Source organism: Chlamydotis macqueenii, chromosome 4, assembly GCF_036417535.1.
Source record: "Chlamydotis macqueenii isolate bChlMac1 chromosome 4, bChlMac1.mat, whole genome shotgun sequence".
NCBI lineage: Eukaryota > Metazoa > Chordata > Aves > Otidiformes > Otididae > Chlamydotis > Chlamydotis macqueenii.
Genome location: NC_141559.1, coordinates 81,476,042 through 81,489,906, shown reverse-complemented (window position 1 = coordinate 81,489,906; position 13,865 = coordinate 81,476,042). Strand labels below are relative to the sequence as shown.

The window sequence follows — 13,865 nt, the reverse complement described above, 5'->3', positions numbered from 1 at the left end:
GGCCAGTATCTCCCTCCTTTAAGTGGACAGACCTCCAAGTCAACACAGGCCCTTCCTTTCCTTTTTTTTTTTTTTTGTTCCAAATAAAGACGAATAAACAGAGAACCTTCCCTGGATTTGTCAGGACCTCTCTTGAGGTCACACCGTCAGTTGTCGCTTCAGCGCTCACCTGAAAGCTGACCAGGAGAAGACGATGACTTCAAAGGGTGAAGTAAGAGGCGCCCAGCCGGGAGCAAGCAGGACTTCAAGCTGCTTGCACCGCGCGTCGGGGCCAGGAACAGATTTCCTGGCTGCAGAACGCTCTCCGACGCGTACCGTGAGGTAATTTACTAACACAAATTAGTAATATCAGCCCTCAGCCAGCTGTAATTTGTGAATGAAGTGTTTGAAATCCCCGGAGTATGAATTGAGGCACCGACTCTGAACACACAGGGTCGCAAGCTTGGACCCCACACAGTCCCAGGGATTAAAGGCGGATTTGCTTCTCGGTTTGCAAGTACCACGAGGTCCACCACTGTGGCTGAACCACTTGGTTACAGCCATTATCAGCGTTCCCAAGGGCAGAAACGCTCCGGAAAAGCTCCAGAGCCGCCTCGTCCATCCCATCCACATCACCACCGATCACCGTTCTTCCTACCACCTGGTCGACCAAAGTTCAAGCTGAGCTCACCAGACCGTACGCTAAAAATAACAGACCCAGAAGAAGACGCGCTGGATGCACAGAAGATAAGTGAGGATGGTTGGATACCAGTTTTAGGGAAACCTTCTACAAGTTGCCTTCTGATCAGAAGCTCCCCAACACCTTAGAGAACATCTGAGCACAGACCCAGAGAGACATCCTACCAGAAATATCTGCTGCTCCCTGCAGCCCCGGAGCAAGGTCAGCGCCAACGGGGTGGAGACCAAAGTGAGCTGGGTTTGAGATCACCAGAACAATCCTAACTCGGAGAGGTTATTTCGAAACGTCGGCGTGATACGGAAGGCAGTCATCCCAAGGTGGGGGCTGGTTCCACCACAGAGCAACCCAGTGCTGATTGATTCACCGCTCATACCTGAATCAAGGTTTCCTGTCACCTATTACTTCACTCAGAAAAATCTACAAGCTCAAACACGTCGAACTCTGTTTTTGAGACCGGTATGCTGCCACAGCTCCTCTGCAATCAGCTCCTATCGATCGAGGCTGGAGCGTCAAACAGCGTTTTGAACCCCAGGTCTTAAAATTCACCGTCTAACCTGGCAGGTGGGCAGCATCCGTCAGCCAAGGTCGGGTATCCGGACGCGGGGAAGCCCGGTCTCACAGCTGGGATTTCCAGGCTTGACATCTCCCATTTCCACCGCCTCCAGGGCTCAGCTTGAAGAGACGTTCCCGCAGCGCTCTGGAAAAACGAGGACGTGGCTTCGGTGCTCACCTCCCCCGGCCAGCAGAAACGGTGCCGAGGACGGCACGGGCCATTCCCTGCCGTAATCCACCTCACGCTTCCCAGGTAAACGCCGGGGAAGGCAGGAAGGATGCCCGCACCTCCCCTTCTTCAAACACGCCGGGATTTTGCGGGGAGGAAAGGAATTTGGCCGGCTTCCCTTCACTACGCAAAGGAAGGGAGAACAGGGATGCCTTCCCGGAAGGACCAGAAAATAGCCGCAGCTCGACTTAGACTGCGGAGCAGGATGTGGAAGTCCTCGTTACGGCAATAAAAAGGTCTCAAGTACTTGGCCGGGGCGCCAGGAACACACCAGCACACCAGACCGGCTCAGAAGCAGCTTTCCACATCAGCGTGCCGGGAACATCTTTGTTTATTCGTTCCTCGGTGTTAGCCAAGAAGGAAGGAGCTGGTGGTGGTCCCTTCCCCCTCACCTCAGCTCCCTGCAGCAGCAGAAGGCTTAAAATCGGTGACACCTCCATCTCCTGCTCCTCCTACCACCCCGGGGTGCTTGGTCTCACGTACAGGTTTTAATTTTGCTACAGAGTAGGGATGGCACGGCACGACCTGACTCACGCAGGAGAGGCAGAGGTTACGCTCTCATCTGCTCTTCTGAAGCCGGAGAACTCTTGTTTTCCATCCCGGGTCCAAATTAGTGCTAATTATTCCATGCAAAATGGAGTTGCTTCAACAGGAAGGAATTAGGACAACAAATTATCCTGGAATAAAGAGGACTCGCTGTTGCCTAAGCAAGCGATCTGTTCGCACACGGAATAAAAGGGACGTGTGTTGGGGGAAAAAGCAGCACCCACTCTGTTTTTAAAAAAAAAAATTTCTAACCCCCACGCCTGCTACAGCAGCCATCAGGACCTCCTACGCCATCGACACGCCAAAATGCAACCCACGCTCAGTTATTTCCACTTCCACCATCCAAACTGCGGCCACGCCGCCGTAAACACGACGGGACCCTACGTGTGACCGCAGGCAGAGCGCGTTTGACTGCCACGGCTGATGGCTTCAGTGAGGCGAGCTTCGACTCGGGGTGCCCAACCCCGAGGGGCAACCCCCGTGTCGCTGTACTACCAAACACCTTACGCCGCCAAAAAAAAAAAACAAACAAAAAAAACCCGCGTGGATCAACGTGGGAAGCAGCACCGCTGTCACGAGGGTTTCCAGAGATGAAATTCAAGGTCTGCTGAAGCCAACAGCCGGAGAAAAGTACGAAGGAGGCAGCTCCGGGCTCGTGGTGGGGCGGGTGGATGTGACGGTGACGGCGCCCGCCGAGCGCAGGACGCGTTTCCCACGAGCTTTGGCTACACACGCGAGTTTCAGGCACTGGGCTGTATCAGAGAAAAAGGGTTTCCAGTGGATTTCGTGAGTTGAATGAGAAGAAAGGAGTCGTGAGGAGAGCCACCCTACCCAGTTAACAAACGCGACAGACGCCAGGAAGAACAGGATCAGGCCAGCCTCCGGGGATATCCCAGCCCAGCTGCTCCCGCGGGAAGACGCAAGAAATCATTCTGGACAATCTGGGAATCGCTTGCTTATCAGCAAATCTCTTCCTAAGCCCTTCAGACAGCGATTAAGCACAGCGGTTCATACCCCACAGATAAAATATTAATCCTTCGTAACGCGAGTGCCGATGTTCCGGTTATCCCGTTTGGATAACCCCGCAAACGCAGTGCACAAAACCCAGCAGCGTTTTGCGATCCAGGGATAATTCTCCTCGGCCTCCGAGCCTGGAAGCAAAACCAGCTGGATCTCACCGAAGGCAGGAGGGAAAGCGTTAAAGAGCAGGGAGATGAATCACCCCGCTGCCATAAACGCGGACGTTTCCCACCTCTTCGCTCTAGCGTTCCTTCCTGTCCGCAGGCTTCGGAGATGCTCAGGGACCCGGCCGCAGTCGAACCATTTCCACCGCGATGGGAAAGCCCGGGGATGTGTTTTATTTCAAGAGGAAAAGGCGATTTGTGAATGAGACCAGCAAGCAGCCGTGAGGGCTGACCTGCTTCTCGCGTAACACCAAGAATAAAGCACCAGCCAGCAGCTCGCGGATCCGCCGCGCCGCTCCTGACCCTTTCGGTTCCACCCGAAATAACCCGCCCCACGCTGCCCAGCGTCTCGAAGCATCGCGCAGACCACGACGGCGCAACCCAAAGCGGTTACGGCAGAGGTCACGCAACCCCGCGCCCTTCCCGGCGCACGGGGATCCGCCGCCCCGCCGCCAGCACGGAGGGTTGGGGGAGAACAGATGGAGGTCGGCGGCGGGAGGAGACGGGGAGAGAGGGAATTCAAACCGCTCTTCCACAAGGATGTTGACGTTGGACTGGGACCAATCTCACGGATCCGCACAAAGCGGCGGTTATTTGAGGGTGACATTTCAGAAAAGCAGAGCTACGTCTCCCATCGGCCCGAAAACAATGCAGCCGCACCAGCGCCAGGACAAGCAGTGCCCCTGGAAACGGGAAACATCTCTGCTCAGCGCCTCCCAGTATCCCCCTCCCGCTTTAACCAACCGGTTTTATAACGATCGAGCAAAAACCCCGGAGCTTCCCACAAACATTCCCCCAAAAAAAGCACTCCAAGAGGGACGGAGAGGAACATGTGGAAGGGGAACGCGGCAGCGCCCGTGTTCTGCCCGGCACGCACCGACTCTCTCCCAGGCTGCGCCCCTGATTCCCAGTAAAGCTGTGGTCTGTGCCCCCCCCAGACACCCTGGTCACCGGGGGAGCTGGCAAGCGCCGAAACCATCCCCGTTCCTCACCATCGAGCCGGTTTCCCAACCTCACCGTGGGAATAACAGCACCAGTTTGCATCCGATTCCGGACAGAGACACGAATCCTCCTTGCGAACCCACTCCTTCCCTGCCACCGGCTGCTGCAGCAACAGGAATTAAAATAAAAAAAGGAAGAAAAACTCCTGCCGGGGCTGCAGCATCCCTTTTCCTTCTTATCCTGGGAGGAAAAAATCCCTAAATATTTTTCAAAGCATCCTGCAGGCTCGCAGCAAGCTCCCCCTCGGCCACGGCCAGGGAGAGGAGGGATGATTAATTTTTTTTTTTTTTTAGCGGAATACGCTGCAGAGAGCGTCCCGCGAACAAGCGAAGTAAATTCCTGAGGCTCTCGGCAAGGACCCGGCCGCTCCTTGCGAAACTTCCCAGCTGGAATCTCGAAAAGCCAGAAAACGTCGGTTTTTCCCCTCTTCCAGCAAACAGGGGCTGGGATTCCTTTCACGACAGTATTTGGATTTTTAATGTCAGCCCATATTTAGTAGGAGGAAAGGAGAAAAGAAAAAAAAAAAAAAAAAAAAAAAAAAGCCTCCCTTCCTTCCTGTCACATTTTCCACCCCGATGACATCCAAGATCAGAAATAAGCAAGCGAGGAGGGAGGACGGCACCTACCCGAGCGTGGGAGAGCCCGGAGCCCGGCAGGCAGTTTGGGATGCGTGGAGATAGGGGGGAAGAGGGGACACAGAGCCCCAGGACCCACGGGGAGGAGGGGACACAGAGCCCCAGGACCCCATGGGGAGGAGGGGACACAGAGCCCCAGGACCCCACAGGGAGGGGGGGACACAGAGCCCCAAAACCCACAGGGAGGAGGGGACACAGAGCCCCAGGACCCCATGGGGAGGAGGGGACACAGAGACCCAGGACCCCACGGGGAGGGGGGGACACAGAGCCCCAGGACCCACGGGGAGGGGGGGACACAGAGCCCCAGGACCCCACGGGGAGCAGGGGACACAGAGCCCCAAAACCCACAGGGAGGGGGGGACACAGAGCCCCGGGACCCACGGGGAGGAGGGGACACAGAGCCCCAGGACCCCACGGGGAGCAGGGGACACAGAGCCCCAAAACCCACGGGGAGGGGGGGACACAGAGCCCCGGGAACCCACAGGGAGGGGGGGACACAGAGCCCCGGGACCCACGGGGAGGAGGGGACACAGAGCCCCAGGACCCCACGGGGAGGAGGGGACACAGAGCCCCAAAACCCACGGGGAGCACGGGGCGTCCCCTCCAACGCTCCGGCCTCGCAGCATCTCCCCGTGGGCCGGCGCAGGGCGGGAAGCAGGCCCCGAGCCGGGCCCCACGCAGAGGCCGCGGACACGCGTGGGTGCCGCCCGGCGAGGCCCCGCCTGTCGCCTCCCCCCCGCACGCCCCCCCCCCCCCGCACCCTCCTTCAGGTAACAGCCCCCGGGCCCGTCCCCGCCGCACGATCGCTCACCTGAGGGCGCGGCGGCGGGGCCGGGCCCCGCTCCTCTCCTTCTCCCTCTCTCCGGTTCTCGCCCACCGGCTCCGGTTACGACGCCGCGGCGGGCGGCCGCGACCATGGAAACCGTTTTGGGTGCGGGGGGGTGGGGGGGGGGGGCTGGGTGAGTGAGGGGGTGAGTCGGAAAGGAATCGGGGCGGGGGGGGGGGAGGGGTGTGGGGAGGCACCGCCGCCCCTCAGCACCCCGCCGCGGGGTTACCGGCCCTCAGCCGCCCGCCCGTTCCCGCCGCCATGGTGCGGGCTCCACGCAGGGCGCGCTCCGCTGACAGGGCCGGGGCGGGGCGGGGCGGAGGACGGGGAGGGGCGGCGGCAGCGGGGCGGGGCCGGGCGGCCGCAACCGGATCCCTCCGCCAGGTGCCGCGGAAGGCGGGGGGGGGGGGGGGCGGGGGGGTGGCGGCGTTGCCGTTACCGTGCTGCCCCCTGGCGGTGTGGAGGGCGGGCCTATTCCGCGGGCGGGACGGAGGGGAGGCCCCCGCCCCCGCCCCCGTTCCCGTCCCGCCGCCGTGAGGCCACAACCGGTATCGACCCCGCGCCGCGCCGCCGCCCGCCCCCCGCCCCGGGAAGGAGAGGGCGGGCACTTCTTCCCTCACACCGCCTGTCTATCACCGCGACGGGCGTGCGCGAAGACCAATCAGCGGCGGCGACGCGCGGAGGTGGGCGGGCTCAGCGGAGCAGCTATGGCGGACTCCATTTCCCAGCGGCGCTTTTATTTATTTTATTTTTTTTTTTATTTCCGCTTTTTTTCCACCGCTTTCCCCATCCATCGGGGACAAGTTGCGTGGCCCGAGGCCTAGAGCGGGATCGCAGCCTCGGCGTGGCCCTCGCGTGTCGTGAGGCCTGGGCCGGGATCCACCCGGCTGCCAAAAAAAAAAAAAAAAAAAGAAAAAAGAAAAAGGATATAAATAAATAAATACAGGCCGGGCAATACGCAGAAGGGAATTACGTTTGTGAAAGCAGAGTTGAGAGTTGAACTTTAACCCGAGTGGTTTTTCCTCTGCGTGTGTTCCGCCCAGGATTTCCCCTCGGGCCCATCGCGAGGCTGAGTGTCTGGGCCGAGGGGCCAGGCTCCTCCAGAAAAGCCCGAGCTCCTGGCTTTAATCTTTTGATCTTTAAGGTGCCGTCCGACACCAGCCCTTCTGTGATTCCGTAGAAAAGCCGAGCGGCGCCAGCAGCCCTCCGCTCGGGTTAAGCCTCTTTCTCTCTCTCTCTCTCCAGGTGCTGAGCCGGGATGGGTTTTGCCGAAGAGAAAGTGTACGACTACATTTTGAAAAACCTCAAGAATTTCAGGAACATCCGTGTGGCGTCGCTGGCCGATTCCCTGAGCTGCCTGACCGACGCTGACAGGGTAATTTCCTGCTTTCCCAAATCCAGCCAAGCTCCTTCCCCAATGTCTGTCTTAAGCTGCTTTACCTCTAAGCCAGATCCTCTCTTAGATCCACTGTGTGTTTTGTTTAGGATGAACTTCACGCCCGAGAGGAAATGCGAGGGAGCCAGGCGACCGTCTACAAGTTTTACCAGCACCTGAAGTGCCGGCAGGGCTGGGTACTGGATCTCATCGACGCGCTGCGCCACAACAACGCGGGGCACCTGGCCGACGAGCTGCAGCACGTGTACGACTCCTGGCTAGTCCGTACGTAGCTTCGTCGTCCCTGGGTGCCGCCCCGGGGTGGGCTGGTGGAGGTGGGGACCCAAACCGTATCTCCTGGTATCTGCCGAAGAGCTGTCCTCGCTCCCTGCCCCGGGTTTCCAGGCGCCTGGAGGTGTCTGTGACCGTCCCCAGGGATGTCCCTCACCCCGGTGACGTGGCTGGGGATGGCGGGGTCCTCGTTTGAAGCCACTCGGGTTGGCGGTGGGCTGGGTATCTCGCGTGAGGGGAAATGGAAAGGTGAATTAAGGGCTGCTGCAGGCTTGGCTGATGGGACAGAGCAGGGGCACGCGAGGGTTTGCCTTAGCCCTGCGCTCATCCTCTGTCTCCTCAGATTTTCCCTCGTCATCCCTGCTCACAAAGTGCCTTGGCTCCTCCAGGTCCCCCAGCTCCTGCCGCAGCCTCCTCTCCTCCTGCAGCCAGCGGTGCCCGTCCTGCCGTCTCCTCCGTCAGTGCCCAGACGCCTTCGCCAGGGCCAAATCCTGCTCCGGGCGCTCCGTTGGCCGAGCGACCGTGCCGAGATCTGCCCGCCGGTGGCTGTCCACCTGTCCTGCCCGATGCTGCCGCCACCACGAGCACGGACCTGGACGCCAGGGCCCCGGTGCAGGAATCGGTGAGTGGGGCACGCGTCAGCCGCAGGGGACACAAAGGTCCATTTTGGACCAGAGCGTTGGTGCTGTGGGGCGTGAGGAGCCCGTGGAAGCGCTGGGCTTGTTGAGGGACACCCCAGGCAGCCTCTTATTGCAGATCTCGGCTGCATGCTTGCTGCGTTTGGCATCTGATAGCCTACGTACGGCCCTATAACTGCTCCCCTCCTGGATCACCCCACAGATGTGGGGTCTGCTCTGTTAGTTTGGGCTCCCAGATCCCGGGCAGACCTCCTGCGAGCTGTGCGGTGGGTGCCAAGGAGAGACCCTCCCCTCATCGCCAGGCTCACATGGGTCAAAGTTTGGGGCACCCCAGTGGTCCCAGACCCCCTCATCCTGGCACAGCGATTTAACACAGCTCGTTTCCTTCCAGTTCCCCAAAAACCTCCTGGAGCAAGAGACTCCCCGGCCCCCTCTGCCTGGGAGCGTTGTCTGTGACGGAGTGAGCGAGGGGCACGGCGGAGAGGGGCACCTCCCGCACCCCGTCGAGGCTGCGTGGGCGACAGCGGGGACTCCCGGTGCAGCCGGCGTGGCCGTGCCGTCGGCTGCGCCCCCCGAGCGGGGCCGGGACTGGCTGAGCCGCCAGCAGCACCCCGTCTGCGTGGATAACGGGTGTTTCGGGAACGCCAACCACCTGCAGCGCGGCGCGCCGGGCTTGGGCCTGCGCAGGTCTCTTCCGCCGAGGGATGCGGGCGCCGCTCGAAGCCCCGAGCAGCCCAGGAACGAGCCCGAAGAGAACTTCTACGTCTCCACTGAGTCCCCACCGAGGTTGGAGGACACCGCTCGCGGCGGGGGGCCGCAGCCCCCGAACCCAGTGCCGAAAAAACAGGCTGTGCCTGGCTCTGAGCACGGCGAGCCCCCAGGCAGCTTTGTGGATGTGCGCAGCCCCCTCCTCATACAGCAGCAGTTCGATGCCGAGCAGAAGCGGGTCGGGATGCTGGGAGAGCGCGGAGGAGATGGAGGTGGGTTTCTTTTCCAAGCTGGATCCCCTTCCTGTGTGACAGTGAGGATGGAGAGAGGCAGAGGAGGTGCAGGCATGGGGCGGGGCCCCGCCACGAGGCCGTGGGGACTCTCCCAAAGAGCGGTGGTAGCTGTGGCTGTTGTGACAGCCCAAGGTTGTGTCTGCCTCTGTAGCCCACCAGCACTCACGGAGGTGTGGAGAACCGCTCTCTGTGCTGTTGTCACCTGAGGATGATGCACCGGGCTGCGGTCTCTGCTGCTGTGCAAGCGAACACGGATTTGTGGGGAAAAAGATGAGAATTTGTGAAGGCAGGCATGCTACCTGCTGTGGAAATGGGAGTATGCTATGGTAGCGTCCTTGGGGAAGAGCAAAACTCGCCTCTTAGGTCTCCTGATGAAGACAAGACACTTTGTTTTCTCCGTGACAGGCACTTGGGTGGAAACAACTACCCTGGTTGCCACCCCTGCCCCCAGAGACGCTGCCCCGTCTTGTGACGCCTCGCTGAAGCCTCCTGTACAAGAGAAGAAACTGCCCGCGGCGGAGATGGCCAGCAGCACCCCCTCCGTGCCAACAGAGGAGAAAGTAGGTGACCTTACCCGTGGCCACTTAATGTTTCATTCAGATCCTTGCAAAGTCCCCCGGGTCGGGAGGTTTTCCGCTGCAGTGTAAGATTTCGAGCTGGTGGGGGGTTTGTTCAGCGTCGTTCAGGGACGCTGTGTTTTGGAGCACGGGAGAAGGGAGCCAAGTTTGTCCGGCTTTCACTCCTTATTTCCCCTCCCTGACTTGCCAGCCAGTCTCCTGGCTTCCAGCTGCCTCTTTCCATCCCTCTCCTTGCTGCTTATCTCTCCCCCTTTCTCGTATCTCCCCACTGAATCCCAAATTCCCTCCTGGAGCCCGGTCACTCTCCCAGCCCTGGGAGTTACCTGTGACCCACCCTTGCTGTTAGCGGCTGGAGATGCGGCGGTTGAGCGCTGAAGTGGCCTCGTCCCGTCATGGAGGTGCCTGAGACCAGGCCAAACGGGCGCTCCCCGCGGCACCCAACCCCTCTCGTTGTCTCCCAAAGGTGCTCCCGGCCTCGGTGGAACCTCTCCTGGCTGTTGCGGGAAGCTCTGAAGGCAAAGCTGGGAGGACGGCCTCCCGAGTCAGCTGTGCCACCAGCATCTGGGCGCCTTGCAGCAGCGTGGAGGGAGATGCGGAGCTCAGCAAGCCGGGCGTCCTCCTCTCCACGGCTAGGGAGAGCCCAGGGGCGGCTGGCGGTTGCCTGGACTCCTGGGGGCTCAGCAGCCACAATTCCAGGGTGTCCGATAGCCTCACCTTCAGGAGCGACCCGCTCATGGTGAGCACGGATAGCTCGAGCTCGGGAGAAGCGCTCCGCAGAGTCTCCTCAGGATGCCCGGCTCCAGCGGCTCGTGAAGACCCCAGGGAAGAGCATGCAGCTGGAGCAAGCAGAGACTCCTCTCCTCCTCCGAGCTGGGAGAGCACCTCCCAGGGCACCCACGAGGTCCGCGTGGACCGCTATCCCAGCACCCAGCTTGAGGCAGGCAGCGACTTCCCAGACAGAGCCGTTTCCCCTGGAAACCCTCAAGTTTTTGACTCAAGTAGGAGCCGTGGCGCTGCGACCAGCTCATCTCAGGCCGAAGTCCCCCCTGGGGACAGCAACGGACCGTCCCTGCCGTACGTCCTGCCGGCTGTGGGCATCGCTGTGATTTCAGCTGTGGCGTTTTTGGTGTACGCTCGATTGCAGAAATAGCGCTGGAGCGGACGGGACGCCACGACCGTCACTCAGCCGGGGCGATTCCTCGTCGTAGCAGGAATTTGGCCAATGCATTTGAAACCTGAAGAGCAGTGGAGGTGGGGATGCTAGGGGCATTGTTAAATCTCTTTCTGGAAGAGGCCTTAGTTGCGTGATGCTGTGGGGTTTGGGTCTGTTCCCCCTCGTTTCTCAACCATCTTCTTGTCTGTAGCCTTCTCCTTTTAAACCCACAGAGAGGTGGAAAAGGAGCGATCAGGGAGTGATCCTCTGAGTCAAAAAAAGAAAGTCCTCATGGCCGTTCTCCACATCTTCTGTGCAGCAGCCTTCACCGGGCACCTCGTGATGAATTTGCCTTACTCGGTGTCGCTGGCTCTGCTGCTGGGACCGTGGATCATCTCTGCTGCTCCTTTCCCCCTGGTGCTGAGTGCCCGGGCAGGACCCCGGTGCACCAAGTCACGCTGCCTTCTGCTCGTTCGTGACGAGAGACGCTCTTGTGATGAGAACGCGCCGGGCCAGACTGCGTGCGGGCTGCCCCCTCTCCCTGTCCTGCTTTCGGGATTTTGCTTTGGAAGACCCTGGGGAAGCAGAGAAGCGGTGGGTGCCCCATCCCTGGAAACATTCCAGGCCAGGTTGGCCGGGGCTCTGAGCAACCTGATGTGGTTGGAGATGTCCCTGCTCCTGGCAGGGGGGTTGGAACTAAATGACCTTTAAGGTCCCTTCCAACCCAAACCATTCTGCAATTCTACGTTCCTCCCCTGGTCCTGAAGATCAGGGATGGGCTCTCAAACCTCAAACTCAAATAAATATCCCCAACTTCTTCCTGCCCAGGGCAGCTTTTGGGGGCAGAAGCGATCCAGCGCGCTCACTGCTGGTGCCCGTTTCTAGATCTACACAGTTTAGTTAGTAGCTAGAGGATTTCTGTTGTTTTTTTTTTTTTTTTAAGCTCTAAAGAGGTCAGTGCAGACTTCTGGGTGTTCCCACGCTGTTCCCAGTGATTTGCTGGGGGAAAAGAGGGGAGCTGTGGCAGGAGGCAGGAATGGGCGAACCGTTGGGTGACCTGGTGGTGGATTTGCCCAGCGGAAGGCTCGCGCCGCGGGCCAGCACGGTTTGAATCCGGCGAGTCCGCAACGAAACCGTGGGCTTTAAACTGTTGCAGTGGCCTGGTCCCGACGGCTGGGCTGCGCTCCTAATCCAGGCTGTTGCTTCTTCCCTGCTTTACTGTGTCCAGTAATTTATTCCTGCCGTTTGGCACAGCTTCCCAAAATACAACTTCCCTGCTGACAGAGGGGCAGGAAGGGGATGAGTTCCCGGAGCCGTCATGCCCGGAGCTTGGCCAGCGGTGGGAAGGGTCCACCAGCCCCAAAATGGGGCAAACGGCTGCTCCTCCCTCCTAACGCTGCCCAAAAATGCAAGAAGTGCCTCCCTTAAATGATAAGGACAAGAAATAGGTGCAGTGGCGATTTCGAGCTGACAGGGCTGCTCTCCGAGTGGAGAGGTTCATCGTTTGCTCGGTGCCCGCCGCTTGGAAGGGACAGGTTTTAAACACCTCGACCTTTTCTGCTCGAGAGGGGACGCGGGGGCTGTTCTCCCCATCGGAACGTAACGTGGTGACTTGTCCAAACCCTCCCCGCAAGCAGGGAGAAGAACCCAGGGTTCCCCATCAGCAGGCCCTCGTAAGCTGGGTTTTTTCCCTCAGCTCTCGTGATTTTACCAGTGAGGGTTTTGTACAGACAAATTCGGAGGACGTTCGTAAGATCCCAAACCGGCAGCATCCGTACCAAGGCCCTCTTCTCCGATGCTTTACTTGCCTGCAAAATCATTCATCTGTTTTGATGCCGCTTTCTAGCGACGCTTTGCCTTTTCACATCGAATCAGGCCCGTGAAACGGCCGGTTTATCGCCGCTTCAGACTCGATAAAAGCACGCGCTGTTTTCTGCTGGGGAGTGCTGGTGCGTTCACAGCTGTCACGTAGCACTTTAACAGGCGTCATCAGCTGCGTCCCTGCAGGTCTTTTACAAAAAGTAAAAAGAAAAAAAAAAAACCAATCCTTTTACTAACTGTATAATAAAATCACGCTCAACTTGTGAGGTTGCTGTGTGTGTTTGTAAAATGAGGGGGGACAGATCTCAGCTTTGGAAGCCTCTGGGGAGCAAGGAAAGTTTTCACGTAGAAGTTGGCTGGAGAATTAAATCACCTCACTTACCTGCTCAGGGAGCGAGGAAGGATCCAGACAGCCCTCCTCTGCTTTTTTTGGGGGAGGGCTGCAGCAGTTCATCTACTTTGGGTTTCCGATTTAGGAAGAGAGGCGCTTTTAGAGAAGGCTGCTGGCCCAACTTCTGCCATATGCAATTTCAAGGGACTCTGTCTGCTGCGGAGCCGCGTTTCCATTTCTTGGAGAGCCCCTTCCTGCCTGTCGAGGAGCGTCTGCTGGGAATTCGGCTTCCTCGCCTCTTCCTCCTCCTCAGCCCACCTCGGAGACCCTTGCGTTGATCTTTGGGGTCACATGCTCGGCGTGTCGAGGTGACGCTTCCCGTTCCAGCACCCCGGAGACTCGAGGTGACCTCGCAGGCTTTGGGGGTGTGTTCAGACAGTGCCAAAACCCACCGGCTCTGCGGTCCCCCGGTGAAAGGGGCGGGTTATCCCCTCTCCGTTGCTCTTATGCAGAGATCTGAGCTGCAAACCGTTGTGAGCTAGAAGAGTGTTTTGGGAGAAAACGGCGGCTGTGGCTGAGTGGTGAGGCCGGACGTGACCAGCCCACACCATGAGCAGACGTGTGCCGAGGCGGGCACTACGCCCTGAGCCCGGGACGCTGCTCACACTTCTTCGTCATCCAGATTCTCCGGTTGAATTGGATCCCGGGATCCCGCACAGAAAAGGGAGCTGGGCCACCTTTACCACCCAGGTGACGGAAACAGCCCTTTTCAGTAGCGTTACGTGCGCTCTCCACGCTGCCTTTGACGGAAGAGGCTCCCCGGGGCTCCGCCGTGCATTCACAGCCCGGTGGCTCTCCTCGCTTCCTGCTTTCCCAGCAAGAGCTCCTGACTTACAACCGGCGTGTATGAAACGCATTCAGGGCTCGGTAGTGCCTGGATTTCAGACAGCGAAGCTCAGCGCGTTCATTTTTGAACAAAATGAAGGCAATTATTTTATGAAGAAGAGTTCTTTTTATTCGTTGA

The 13,865-nt window shown here is 59.2% G+C and overlaps 2 protein-coding genes across 4 annotated transcripts in view; one reads left to right on the top strand and one right to left on the bottom strand.

The window, feature by feature from the left end:
- Positions 1 to 5,774, bottom strand: part of PTPRA (protein tyrosine phosphatase receptor type A) — a 118,213-nt gene extending 112,439 nt beyond the window's left edge. The window contains exon 1 of the mRNA XM_086746136.1: positions 5,639 to 5,774. The gene's annotated coding sequence lies outside the window, so the exon portion shown is untranslated. The remainder of the gene's footprint in view (positions 1 to 5,638) is intronic.
- MAVS (mitochondrial antiviral signaling protein) lies at positions 5,659 to 12,772 on the top strand. 3 transcript variants are annotated; one of them, XM_086746140.1, is made up of 8 exons: positions 5,659 to 5,758; positions 6,899 to 7,028; positions 7,139 to 7,313; positions 7,709 to 7,941; positions 8,349 to 8,937; positions 9,364 to 9,518; positions 10,000 to 12,184; positions 12,219 to 12,772. In XM_086746140.1, the coding sequence occupies exons 2-7, from the start codon at positions 6,912 to 6,914 to the stop codon at positions 10,684 to 10,686; spliced, it is 1,956 nt and encodes a 651-aa protein (XP_086602266.1). In that variant the 5' UTR covers positions 5,659 to 5,758; positions 6,899 to 6,911; the 3' UTR covers positions 10,687 to 12,184; positions 12,219 to 12,772. The 3 variants fall into 3 exon arrangements, with proteins under 3 accessions (XP_086602266.1, XP_086602265.1, XP_086602264.1); XM_086746139.1 differs by lacking the exon at positions 5,659 to 5,758 and adding an exon at positions 6,390 to 6,626; XM_086746138.1 differs by lacking the exon at positions 5,659 to 5,758 and adding an exon at positions 6,390 to 6,797.
- Positions 12,773 to 13,865: the final 1,093 nt, after the last annotated feature.

Coding starts and splice junctions, on each gene's coding strand:
- MAVS (XM_086746140.1), top strand. CDS start 6,912: ATGGGTTTTGCCGAAGAGAAAGTGTACGACTACATTTTGAAAAACCTC. Junction 7,029..7,138: donor GCCTGACCGACGCTGACAGG/GTAATTTCCTGC, acceptor TGTTTTGTTTAG/GATGAACTTCACGCCCGAGA. Junction 9,519..9,999: donor CCGTGCCAACAGAGGAGAAA/GTAGGTGACCTT, acceptor TGTCTCCCAAAG/GTGCTCCCGGCCTCGGTGGA.